Raw genomic sequence first — 13,802 nt, forward strand, 5'->3', positions numbered from 1 at the left:
TTTTTCTGGAACAGCCTCTCCTTGTGTCGTCTTCCATCCTGGGTTTCAGTCTTCTAGGCCTCGGGTCTTGGAGCAGAACTGACTGCGCATGCCCGGGCCACAAGAAAATGGCCGCTTACACCATCTTACTGTGTAAGCGGCCATTTTCTTGTGGCCCGGGCATACGCATTCGGCTCTGTATCCAATGATAGGATCCGTTTAAGTTTCTTCTTGGCACCTTCCGTTTTATACAGACTGCTTTATTGTGCAGACATATTAGAAGTATCATCCCGTATATGAAAGCTCTTCTACAAGGTGCTGAGGTTCCTACTCCTGAGTCCTCTCATCTATATAGGTGGATTTTATAGATTTAGGGGGAGAGGCTGAGCGCTGCTATATATAGGGTTATATGTCCTATATACTGTTAGACACATATGTGTAGAATGTGGAGTCTTCTCTATAGAATATATGTATCCAATGTCTCTACTAAGTATCCATGTGTTGCCTAATGTATCAGCCGTTATAAGAATCCTTTATCTGGATTCTCAATCTGATAACTGCATTTTATGTAATAACGAAAACTGACAAAAATATTAAGATGATCTATTACCCTAAACTGGAAATTGAGCCTTTATAAGACGATATAGCAGGTGCTTCTTATATGTTACACAATAAACGTAATATTCTGCTGTACGTGTGTGTGAGGAGCGATAACACGAGATCAGATCTAACACTAAATTGAGATGTGATGTTTTAGTGATCGGTGGGTCTTAGTAAACCCCTGTGTTCCCCATGAATTAACAATCCTAAAACATGTTTTCTTACCATTCCTTTGTTATTCTGTACAAACGCACCCCTTTGACAAGGAGAATGGTAACGCCCAGTTGTCAATCTATTGATCTAGGAGGAATAACAGAAGAACATAATACAAGAAACTAGTAGTACACGCGACTTTGTCTGTGGCCCCCTCACCCCCTGCGTGACCCACCTGTAACGTGGCCACGAACCCCTACCCCCTTTGCTGTGCGGGCGCAGCGGGCACCTCCCACACCATTGCACCCATGGAACCCCAGGCCCCCTGCCACCCCTTCCTCCCCACCTGCGCCCCTGTCCCCCCCTCCTTCCTCCTCACATCCCATCCATCCTACTCCTCCATATACATAAGCACTCTGCTTTATTGAGTGTCTCCCTTGGCCCAAATCCCAGTTTTCACCACCCATTAGTAAAGCGAATGACCCAGAGCGGTCTTTCTTTCGTACGCCACATACACCCTTTACATAATACGGTATTTTTCTGGATCAATAGTGACGACTAATACACATAGGGTGAATGTTCTTCAGGAGAACCACCCAAATTGTATAGGAAAGTGATCAACGGGGTAACAATAGACGGTCAGCGTGCGTAATGTGTGTTGGAACTGAAAACTGATTTTCTCGAGAAATTCTTTAGAAGACGTTTCACTGTATTGTTGTGTCTAATAAAAGGGAAGTGCCAGGGTTACATCATGGAGGGCGCATGTCTACCTGAGGGTGGGGCACACACAGAGACTCCACATTTTCGGGGGTTGCATTGGTGAAATAGAGGCTAAATATTTGTCCTGATTGTGTAACCCCTTAACCCCTGATGGAGCCTCATGCTAGTGACAGACTCCTATATCGGAAGCAGCACCTAATGGATCCCTGACCTACCAAAATGTACCTGATTTTTTTATATCCACCCTTACCTGATGGGGGTGTCAGCAAGTCACTCTGCTTTAAAGGGGTTTCCCATGAACATAACTATATATTAACTAGCACTTCCCGCAACTTCTTCCCTGCCCCCGCGATCCACCGGCGTGCTGACTCCCGTCAACAGTCCCGCTTTGACTTCGTCCGCAGCCCCCCCCAGCGTGCTCACTCCCGTAAACAGTCCTGCTTCCCCCACCCCCGCTGCCCCCCTTCCTGTATTTCCCCCACCCCCGCGTGGCCCCAGCATCATGTGGCCCCTCGTGCCACCACACCACAGAAATTGTACAATCTATAAACCTAGACACCCGTATTCGTTCCACATCGGGGCTGAAGTGTAGCAATCCCCATATATATTACTCCAGTCTCCTGGGTGCGGTACGGTGAGCCGCTTCTATGTCACATCTGCTGATGTTTATCTGATTTTTGTCATTGCACTTCTGTTCTTTTGTTGCAAAACATTGTTTGAGTTACACCTTGTATCCTGCGCAGCTTTAACTTCCGCAAATGTTCTCAGGTGCTTTTATCTATTTCTATGTCTCTATAATGTTATTGTGCTCTTATGAGGGTAAGCGGGAAAACCCAAAAAGTATCTCACTTGTAACTGATAAAACTTCTTCAGAACTTGTCATGCAAAATAAAAAAAAAAGCCAAGTCCTTACTCGTGCCACTTCATATATTTGTGTCACTAAGGATTCTATAGCCAATACAGGCAGACTGTGTTTGTGCAAAAATTTTATGACTTCTTAGAAAGTTGCAACTCAATAATTGGAATGAGATGGAATAATAAATCGTCTATGGTTTGTAGCGCGGGCTTCAGGCCAACATCTGGTCACAACATTTAGAAGAGAAACTCTGGAAATGGAAAACACACCGAAAAAGTGCTGCATGTGACGCCATTGTCAGGGGGCGCTCTGTACTTTGTGGTGTGACTTTCTTTTTTTGAAGTGTGTTCTTAGGGTTGTTTTTGGAGACTACTTTATGACGCTCCTCTTATTGTAGCCTGTCTGGTAGGTTTTATAGTAATATAAAATATAATTTATAATCTTCTGACTTTTATAGAATAAAACTCTAAATTTCTAAAATATTGTAACAAAGTTGCGTTAATACTGCATGTACTTAAAGGGATCCTATAACTAAAACGACATTCTTCTTTAAGAAAGGCTATTCTTCTCCTACTTTTAGATGTCTTCTCCGCGCCGCTGTTCGGAATAAATTCAGGTTTTCTTCAGTATGTAAATGAGTTCTCTCGCAGCACTGGGGGCGGGCCCCAGCACTCAAACAGCATTTGGGGCATCCCCAATGCTGCGAGAGATTTCTCCAGCGACGTCTCCATCTTCTTCAGGAATGGCCTCTCCCTGTGTCTTCTTCCAGCGCTGGATTCAAACTTCTAGGCCTCGGGCAGAGCCAACTGCGCATGTGTAAAAGTTTGACCCCAGCGCCGGAAGAAGACACAAAGAGGGTGCGTTCCTGAAGAAGATAGAGGCGGCGCTGGAGAGTTCTCTCGCAGCATTAGGGACGCCCCCCGTGCTGTTTGAGCACTGAGGACCGCCCCCAGTGCTGCAAGAGAACTCATTTGCATACCGACAAAAACCTAGATTTCTACGGAACGGCGGGGCGAAGAAGACATCTAACGGTAGCAGAAGAATAGACTTTCTTAAGGCGTTTCCTACGTGGTAGGCAGAAAAAAAAAAAAAAAAAATTTTAATGATAGGATCCCTTTAAAATGTATTAAACCGCCACTCCAGGTAGGTGTGAACACGTCCATGAACATTTCTTCCAAGCAGGACGTAACTAAGTGTCAGTTTATGATCTTACAGCTGCAAAATATGGATGATGATGATTATAGGAAAATGTCTATATTCGTGTTTTGCAACAAGCTGTCACATTTACACTTCCCCAAATTGTCTCTTTACCTTGCCCTCCAGAGAGCTGCTGTCACTTTTTTTAGCCTTAAGAAACTGCAGCGTGAGTAACATTCACACCCCGAAGACCTTGAGGATCTATTGCCCAATATCCGAGAGGAAGCTTGCACCCTGCCGTCTTGTACCCCGGCCACTAATATTGGCGGTTTGCTTTTGTCCCCGTTTTTTAGCGCTGTGTATACCAGGAATCCGATGTACGGTCTTATTTCTAACGCTGCACTTTTTAGTACTGAAAGAAATTTTTGCTGGACCGTGACCAAATGTGTGTGTGTCCTTGGGAAGGGGACGGGGGGTCCTAGGAGTTCAGGAGAACGCCTAGAATTAGGAAGAGTTTGCATCTATTTTGGGAACTTTCAGGATCTTCACACAACAGACCCCATTGAGTTATAATATATACAACATTTTTCTGGAGAAAACAGCGCTCCATGGGGTTCAGTTTCTTCTGTAAAACGTGATATAACCAAGGATGCTTCATTATAATCCCTGGAAAACCCTTTACATTTCTTAAGAGCGGTGCAGGCAAAATCCATCATGTGCAGGAACTGGGGGCTTGTGCAAAGTAGTGTCTGCAATCACCAGACCAGACGTATGTCTATGGGGCTACAGCAAAGACTCTGTGCATTTGCACAACATCTAGCCTAGACATCTTCTCTATTACCAATGGAAATCCTATTGAACATTTGCAGTGTCTACATCGAGATAAACCGGCGGGGCTTCGCTCTACACCAACAAGCCAAATGCCCCGTCCGGGGAAAAGCTCCAACTGAGTATCCCCAATGGACACGGTCATGTGACAAATCCTGACCCAATGTCTTCTGACACCTGCCTCTGCTTTGAAGACGGTTGGGTGGGTTCGGGGTCACTAACCCCTCCAGGTGCCCAGAACCAAGAACCCTACATTGAAAAGATTTGTAATAAGATTCATAAGGTGAAGTTTTGTAGTAAGGTGACAAGGTCAGCATCATTGTGGTTAGGGGGGGGGGGGGAAGAATATTGTCTGAGTGCACTTGGAAACCCCCTTCTATATTATTCCTTTGTAGTGAGTGCACGTCATGGGTAACACAAGCTGCCATCGTGTCCGCCGGCCAGGGCGCAGAACTGCCAGGCCAATGACAAAGGGAGAGGATTCTTTCCTTGCTCTGCCGACATCTAGTGGTCAATACAAAAAGTGTAATATTTTTTTAAATTTGTCTCGGCACACTTAAAATAAAAAATATGAGAGAAGGGAGAGCAGCCAAAAACAATGTGTTTTGTAGAAAAACAAAACCCCTTCTATTTATGAATAAAGTTTGCAGTACAGAATTAAAGGGGATTATATACTCCCTTCCCTGCGCCCCAGATCCTATTGCAGACGAACCAGGGTCATGTGATTAGAACCAGAACCCATCCTTTCTGGTGTTCATGGGTAGTTACCTGTATTATTGAGGGTTGACTTTACTATTCCAATAATGTATTCAGCAGTGGCGTAACTAAGAATGGCAGGGCCCCATGGCGAACTTTTGACATCCCCCCCCCCCCCCGACCAAAAACGATGCCAAAGACCTCGACCGACCCCCTCCTATGCATTCCTGCACGCTCTATTATCCCCCATAGTGGCCCCTGCACACAGTATTATGCCCCATAGTGGCCCCTGCACACAGTATTATCCCCCATAGTGGCCCCTGCACACAGTATTATACCCCATAGTGGCTCCTGCACACAGTATTATCCCCCATAGTGGCCCCTGCACACAGTATTATGTCCCATAGTGACCCCTGCACACAGTATTATCCCCCATAGTGGCTCCTGCACACAGTATTATGCCCCATAGTGGCCCCTGCACACAGTATTATCCCCCATAGTGGCCCCTGCACACAGTATAATGTCCCATAGTGGCCCCTGCACACAGTATTATCCCACATAGTGGCTCCTGCACACAGTATTATCCCCCATAGTGGCCCCTGCACACAGTATTATATCCCCTAGTGGCCCCTGCACACAGTATTATCCCCCATAGTGGCCCCTGCACACAGTATTATGCCCCATAGTGGCCCCTGCACACAGTATTATCCCCCATAGTGGCCCCTGCACACAGTATTATCCCCCATAGTGGCCCCTGCACACAGTATTATGCCCCATAGTGGCCCCTGCACACAGTATTATCCCCCATAGTGGCCCCTGCACACAGTATAATGTCCCATAGTGGCCCCTGCACACAGTATTATCCCCCATAGTGACCCCTGCACACAGTATTATCCCCCATATTGGCCCCTGCACACAGTATTATGTCCCATAGTGGCCCCTGCACACAGTATTATATCCCATAGTGGCCCCTGCACACAGTATTATCCCCCATAGTGGCCCCTGCACACAGTATTATACCCCATAGTGACCCCTGCACACAGTATTATATCCCCTAGTGGCCCCTGCACACAGTATTATGTCCCATAGTGGCCCCTGCACACAGTATTATGCCCCATAGTGGCCCCTGCACACAGTATTATGTCCCATAGTGGCCCCAGTACACAGTATTATCCCCCATAGTGGCCCCTGCACACAGTATTATCCCCCATAGTGGCCCCTGCACACAGTATTATCCCCCATAGTGGCCCCTGCACACAGTATTATGTCCCATAGTGGTCCCTGCACACAGTATTATACCCCATAGTGGCCCCTGCACACAGTATTATACCCCATAGTGGCCCCTGCACACAGTATTATGTCCCATAGTGGCCCCTGCACACAGTATTATACCCCATAGTGGCCCCTGCACACAGTATTATACCCCATAGTGGCCCCTGCACACAGTATTATGTCCCATAGTGGCCCCTGCACACAGTATTATACCCCATAGTGGCCCCTGCACACACAGTATTATGTCCCATAGTGTCCCCTGCACACAGTATTATGTCCCATAGTGGCCCCTACACACAGTATTATGTCCCATAGTGACCCCTGCACACAGTATTATGTCCCACTGTGGACACCCATAAACAATTATTATACTCTATATATCTTTTCAGACCCCAGAGTATAATTATCGGAGACCCAGGGGGAGAAAAACATTAAAAAAACCCTCTGTTTACTCACCTATCACCTGGCTCCTATGCTGTCGGCCTCCACTGTAGTCCATCTTCAATGACATCAGACGTCACATGACCCAGGAGACAGGCCGGGGTCATGAGACGTCAGACGACTAGGCCGAAGCCTGCCCGGATCGTGGAGAGGTAAGTAACAGTGTTTTTTTATGTTTCTTACCTCTCCCGGGCCACCGATCATTATACTCGGGGGTCCGAAAAGACCCCCGAGTATAATGATAGCAGCGGTAGCAGCTGTCACCGGGCCCCTAATGTCTCTGCTGCTACGGCGGTAGTTACGCCTCTGGTATTCAGCCCCCTGTACTCCGATACCCCTCAATAAAATCCAGTGCGCAAGATGGACTTCAGAAGTCACTGAATGAGGTAATAGAGTCCGGCTGTGTGTAATGTAGTCTCAGTGTGTGTATATATATATATACATATACATATATATATATATATATATATATATATATATATATATATATATCTGTTCTGTGAAGGCCTCAGTGGATTGTTAGAGAACAATAGTGAACAAACAGCATCATGAAGACCAAGGAACTCACCAGTCAGGTCAGAGATAAAGTTGTGAAGTTTACAACAGAGTCAGGTTATAAAAACATGTCCCAAGTTTATGTCTGTTATAAGTATGGTCCAACAGGATAAGGTAAGTGGCTCGTATTTTTGGCTCATATTTTTAGGCCTAACATGGCCCTAAGTTGTAGCGGAGATAACTGAGATAACTAAGAACGTGAAGAAGAGCACAAATGTGAATCTTTAGTAACAATGTATCAGTAGGTGATACAAATAGACAGATTCAATCACAAACATACAAAAGATACAGGAACCGTCTGCTGACATCTGCTTTGTGGTTTCCTTTATAAAAGTGGATGTTGAATCTCTACCATGGCTCCTATATACGCTGCTGCCCGGCAGGTCCTTCCATCCTACAGTATATAACGTCTGGTTTTCTGTATTGCTAAGACTAGTGTTGGAGTTGCAGCAGAATCCGCCTGAAATAATGGCTTTGCTCTCAGATTGTTGAAAACTTGGGAGAAACCCAGCGGACCCCATTAAAGTCTATGGATCAGCGGGCTTCCTCATGTAACCACTTTTTGCCTTTCAGGTCCCCCATATAGACCCGAAGGACAGAAACCCGAGCACGAGTGTGAAGCTGGGGTGCCAAAGGTCGCTGGTCTCAGCTGTGGGGGGAGGGGGAGCAGGGGCAGCAATAGCCCCGGGAATCAAGTTCTCCTTTTCTATATGCAATGCACCTCGTAGGCACAATGGGACCCACAAGCTATAAGCCGTGGCTTGGCCCTTGTCACTTCCCCAATAATGAGGTGGTGATTGTCTCACCATCATGGGATCGACCACATGAAAGGAGTTGTATAACCCGGGCACTTCTTACACCACTTCATAAAAGTAGAACTCGCTGCAGAAAGTTCTGTGCAACCAAATGTAATAACGTAATGCCGTTCTTTTGTTTCCATGCAGATCTGCCTTCTCCAACCAACATCACTGCTGAAATGACCAGTATGTTCTGCGTGATCTTGAAATGGAACAATGTAGCTGCCAATTGTTCAGTAAAATACAATATCAATATTACATTCGAAGATTCCAGTCCGAAACCCCCAATACCGGTACGTTCACAGATGGCAGTTTTTTTTACTCACTTAGCCATTAAAACTGATGCAAAAATGCATCCGGAGTCATCAGGCTTTAAGCAGCATTGTACTAGGAGTGGGGGCTGTAACCCCTTCCCGATATCCCTCATACTAGTACGGCGGATGCTGGGTGTTAAACTATGTTAGCTATGGTGGCCGCCCGGGAGTTGGGCGGCCGCCATAGCCGCCTGGTGTCTGCTGTTTCACACCATGCGCTAGTGTCCACGGTCGGTACCCACACCGATCATGGACATTAACCCCTCAAAGCTGACCGAGACGCCATTTTCCCAGCGGCGCCTGGGCGCTGCCATTTTACTGGTGAGCGCCAGAGCAAGTTCCAGGGCCGACGTCACGTTACCATGATAGCCATGAGCCTTGTAAAGGCTCCCGGCCGGTCTGCATTCACTTTCTTTTGCAGGCTGGTCTATGCAGCCTGCAAAAGAAATGACGATTTTTTGCAATGTATTGCACTACATTAGCATTGTAATGCATTGCATCAGTGATCAGACCCCCTGGGGTTCAAGACCCCTAGGGGGACTAATAAATGCAAAAAAAATAAAAAAAACATAAATTTTTTTATAAAGTATTAAAAATTCAAACCACCCCCTTTCCCTAGAACACATATAAAAGTAGTTAAATACTTTGACACCCCTACATGTTAGGTATCCCCGTGTCCGAAATCGCCCGCTCTACAAATCTATACAAATATTTTTCCTGTACGGTAAACACCGTAGCGGGAAAAATAGTCAAAAGTGCCAAACTGCTGTTTTTTCACTGTTTTGCATCTGATAAAAATTTTATTAAAAAAATCATCAAAGCAAAAGCAATTCCCCAAAATGGTAGAACTGAAAAGTACACCCGACCCCACAAAAAAAAAAACGCCCTATGCATCCCTGTACACGGACGTATAAAAAAGTTACGGCTGTCAGAATATGGCGACTTTTAGAAAAAAAAAAAAAATTGGCACAGTTTTGGATTTTTGTTAAGGGGTTAAAATGTAAATAAAACCGTATACATTTGGTATCCCCGGAATCGTACCGAAACACAGAATACAGGGGACCCTGTCTCACACCGGAGGAGGACACGTCACTCACCGTACACTAAACAATCGGGATTGCTGAAATGTGAATAACCAAAACTCTGTGGCTCGGCATATTAGTAGGGGGTGTAGCCTGGAGAAAGTGGCGTGTCCCGAAATAATGGTCAGGGGATAATCGTACACATTAGGGAGAAATAAAGGTTCATTCATCATAATCCAGGTCAAATCCTCAATTCATCATGACTTTGATTTAGGCCGTAATCGCCCAGGCCTGGATGTAACCTATTGTCATTGTGTCCCATCTAACCTGGAGTCCTTGTCCTTTTCCTGTAACAGATGGAGGTCCCTAAAAGGTCATGGACGATTCTGCCTATTGGGGGACAACTTGATCTCAACAATTACTTTTCGACAACAATTCAGGCTGTTTGCAGAAACGACAACAACAGTAAAAGCGAATCGGTCAAAGAGACTCGCATGCAGTTTACACCAGGTAATGTACGAAAATAGAGATCTCAGCGGGGGGACTAAGTAGCCGGGGGATTTTTTAATACTACACAGCATGGACTCCAAAAATTAAAGCATTCAATTTCTGGACTCCACGCTGTGTAGTGAATAGGATCATTTTTAAAATCCGATCTTTGATCGTTAAAAAAAAATCCCATTGACTTGCCTTAGGATCGGAAATCGGATTTTAAAAACGATCCTGAAATCTGAAGATCGTCTCAACCCTACCCACCCTACCCTATATAAAGGACAATTGGCTGCAGGACATACAATGTCAGACTGACCGTCAGAGGAGTACGCCCCACCAGCCAGTGCTATGTGCTACGCATGTGCAACAGGAACCTTCTTTGTGTAAACTCTACTATGACGTTGGAACTCAAAGCAGGGTCAGGGGAATCAGCAGAATGACATAGGAAGGGGTGCAGGAGACACCAGGGGTGTAACTTCAGGGGGTTCAGAGGGTGCAGTCACACTGGGGCCCAGGAGCCTTAGGGGGGCCCATAAGCACTGGCATCAGTATGGAGATTGCAGCTTCCATCTGACTCATAAACCAAGGAGACCCCCAGATTACCTGAACCACACCAAGGTGGATTTAACTCCTTAGCACCCGTAACCATCACTATCAAGAATTCGCTGTAGGGATGAGATAGGGGGCCCCGGACATAAGATTACACCGGGGCCCACAAGATTTTATTTACGCCAGTGGGAGACACTATACTCTTTCTCCCTGCTTGAATGAATGACATACATGTGCCATCTGTCAACTCCACAGAGCTATACGTTTTCTTATTGTGCCTAGGCTGCAAAATGGATAGGAATAGCCTCCATGCTAACAGCCCCATAGACTGACCTGTGTGTGTATAAAGGGATCCTATCATTAAAACCACATTTTTCCTCCATCACACATAGGAATAGCCTTAAGAAAGTCTATTCTTCTCCTACCTTTAGATGTCTTCTCCGCGGCGCCGTTCGGTAGAAATTCCGGTTTTTGTCTGTATACAAATGAGTTCTCTCGCAGCACTGGGGGCGGGTCCCAGTGCTCAAACAGCACTGGGGGTGTCCCCAATGCTACAAGAGAACTCTCTAGCGCCGCCTCCATCTTCTTCAGGAACGGCCTCTCTGCGCGTCTTCTTCCGGCACTGGGGACAAACTTCTAGACCTCGGGTCTTGGGCAGAGCAGGCTACTCATGTCCACAAGAAAAATGGCCGCTTACACTCAGCTCCGGAAGAAGACGCGCAGAGAGGCCGTTCCTAATTAAGATGGAGGTGTCGGTGGAGAGTTCTCTCGCAGCATTGGGGACGCCCCCAGTGCTGTTTGAGCGCAGAGGACCGCCCCCAGTGCTGCGAGAGAACTAATTTGCATACTGTCGAAAACCGGGATTTATACCGAACGGTGGCGCGGAGAAGACATCTAAAGGTAGGCGAAGGATAGCCTTTCTTAAGGGAGGAAAAATGTGATTTTAATGATAGGATCCCAATAAGCAAATAAAAGGGTTGGCCATTAGAAACACAACTAGAACACTGACCAGGCTCCCGGCCGTGTGTATGGAGGTAACAGGTGACTTTCCTTAGCAGCAAATTGCATATTGACCTAGAAACAGCCTGTTCATTAGGCCAATAACAATCCCAACGAGCCTTATCCTAGGACATTTACGATGCTGAAAGGGATTTGCAGCTGTAACGTGCCCCATAGACTATCACATAACCGTCATACATCGCACCGCAGCTTATGACTGCTCGTAACTTGCTCCTTCTCCTAGATAAAACTTGAAAAGTTGCAGCCAGGGTGAGATTCAGTATTTTAGTATAAATCAGACAGCGCGGAGACCTGGCGGCAATGACACAATCAGAGATGACTTGTCAGACGGATGTAGAATTACTTTCCCTGAATTACAGGTGATGAAAGATCGCCAGTGAAAAATGTCCAATGTACTTGGTACTATCTGGAGTTCATAGACTGCACCTGGGAGCTCAGAGAAGAGGCTGCGCACAAGAATATTCAGTATAAACTGCTTTATTGGTGAGTATCGGGAACCATTTATATCTCCTAGATGTCTAGTATAGTATGCAGTTAGCAGTGTCAGGCTGGGGTACCTAGGGGGCGCACTATAAATTGCCGGTGTACATTTGTTTTCAATAGTAGCTTGCTTCCTTGCCCTTGCCTTTAATGGTGCCTGTCCTGGGGTCCCGTCCGTAGACGTAAATTAATAAATAGTTATACTCGCCTCTCCTGGGCTCAGCGTCCTCTCCGCTCCTCCGTCTCATGATTAGGCCCCGACAGTCACATGGGGGGCGGCAACCTGATGACATCAGTGCGCCCCTCCAGGACCAATCACAGGCCACAACAGGGATGTCCGGAAGATGGCCGAAGACAGCCTGAGCCAGGAAAGGTGAGTATTATGGTATGTGATTTGTATTCACCTTCCCTCTAGGCCTCCAATTATTATATTCTGGAGTAAATTTCTTACAAGTGGGAACATGATGTGACGATCGGTACACCGAGAAGGAAGGGTTGTGATCTGTAATACTGATTCACAGAGTCCAATAGCTTGAAGACCAAGATACATGTCTACTGCGTTTATTGACTCCATTTTATTTCTTTTAATGTAGGGAAAAAAAAGGAGACTTTTGCCCCGATTCTGCAAAGTAAGTAGATGAGGTGATAAGATTATTTTGTGCCAAGGCGTTTTATTATATGTAAATGTAGAGACTCAATATTTAAAGGCATCCTATCATTGGATACCCCTTTTTTTCCTCCCTTGAGAAAGGCTATTCTTCTCCTACCTTTAGAGGTCTCCTCCGCGCTGCCGTTCCGTAGAAATCCAGGTTTTCTTTGGTATGCAAATGAGTTATCTCGCAGCACTGGGGGCGGGTCTCAGCACTAAAACAGCACTGGGGGCGTCCCCAGTGCTGCGAGAGAACTCTCCATCTTCTTCAGGAACGCCCTCTCCCTGCGTCTTCTCCCGTCCTGGGTTTCAATCTCCTAGGCCTCGGGCAGAGCCGACGCCGCATGCTCGGGCCACAAGAAAATGGCCGCTTACACCAGCTTACTGTGTAAGAGGCCATTTTCAGCGAATTACACAATTCGTACGTGAAGTCACAAGTCAGAATGGTCATCACAATCGTTTACATTTCCCTTGGCAGGACACACAAAGACAATTACATAGAGATTATTTAATGGGTTTGTCCACTTTGGAACTTCCCTTTTCGGTAGCGCTGTCCCTTTATAAATTGTTTGTAATCTGTGAAGGAAACGGGCAGCAAGTGTTCAATTTCCCTGCAGCGCCTCTACAGGAGAAATAAAGTATTACACGGTGTTCATTGCAATCAGTTGGCTTTTCACATTAGACCAGGGGTAGGGAACGTACGGCTCTCCAGCTGTTGCAAAACTACAACTCCCAGCATGCATACTGGCTCTGCTGTTCTGGGAACTCCCCTGGAAGTGAATGGAGCATGCTGGGAGTTGTAGTTTCACAGCAGCTGGAGAGCCAAAGGTTCCCTACCCCTGCATTAGACGTACTTGGCCAATTCACATCTGCATGGTCATCTCTGATTTTCTGTTCCATAATAGGAAATTGTTTATTTATTTGTAAATTGTTTATTTGTATTTTAGATTTCACGACATATTACGCTCCGGAACTGAATGTCAGAATTCTTATCCTTCGGATGGATTGCATGTAGGGTGCACGTTCACGTACAGCACTCTGGGTCAGACACTGATGTTTGCAGTGACGGACGCATCCTACAGCGTGAAGCCGTTCTTGTACTATACAAATGTCAATGACATCGGTAAGTGTTATTCCAACCACAACTAGAAATTTTGTAATAAAATGTTGATCCAGGGGCCAAGTCCGACTGCCGTCTTCAGAGTCGGGAAGGAATTTTTTCCACTGATGGTGCCATTGGCA

At 46.1% G+C, this 13,802-nt stretch overlaps 1 protein-coding gene across 2 annotated transcripts in view; it reads left to right on the forward strand.

The window, feature by feature from the left end:
* Nucleotides 1-13,802, forward strand: part of IL13RA1 (interleukin 13 receptor subunit alpha 1) — a 35,414-nt gene that overhangs the window by 11,053 nt on the left and 10,559 nt on the right. For both annotated transcript variants that reach the window (XM_075260819.1, XM_075260820.1), the window contains exons 2-6: nt 8,182-8,327; nt 9,727-9,880; nt 11,791-11,914; nt 12,505-12,540; nt 13,508-13,683. In XM_075260819.1, the coding sequence (XP_075116920.1) occupies nt 8,182-8,327; nt 9,727-9,880; nt 11,791-11,914; nt 12,505-12,540; nt 13,508-13,683 (636 nt within the window). The remainder of the gene's footprint in view (nt 1-8,181; nt 8,328-9,726; nt 9,881-11,790; nt 11,915-12,504; nt 12,541-13,507; nt 13,684-13,802) is intronic.

This window comes from Leptodactylus fuscus, chromosome 11 (assembly GCF_031893055.1).
Source record: "Leptodactylus fuscus isolate aLepFus1 chromosome 11, aLepFus1.hap2, whole genome shotgun sequence".
Lineage (NCBI taxonomy): Eukaryota > Metazoa > Chordata > Amphibia > Anura > Leptodactylidae > Leptodactylus > Leptodactylus fuscus.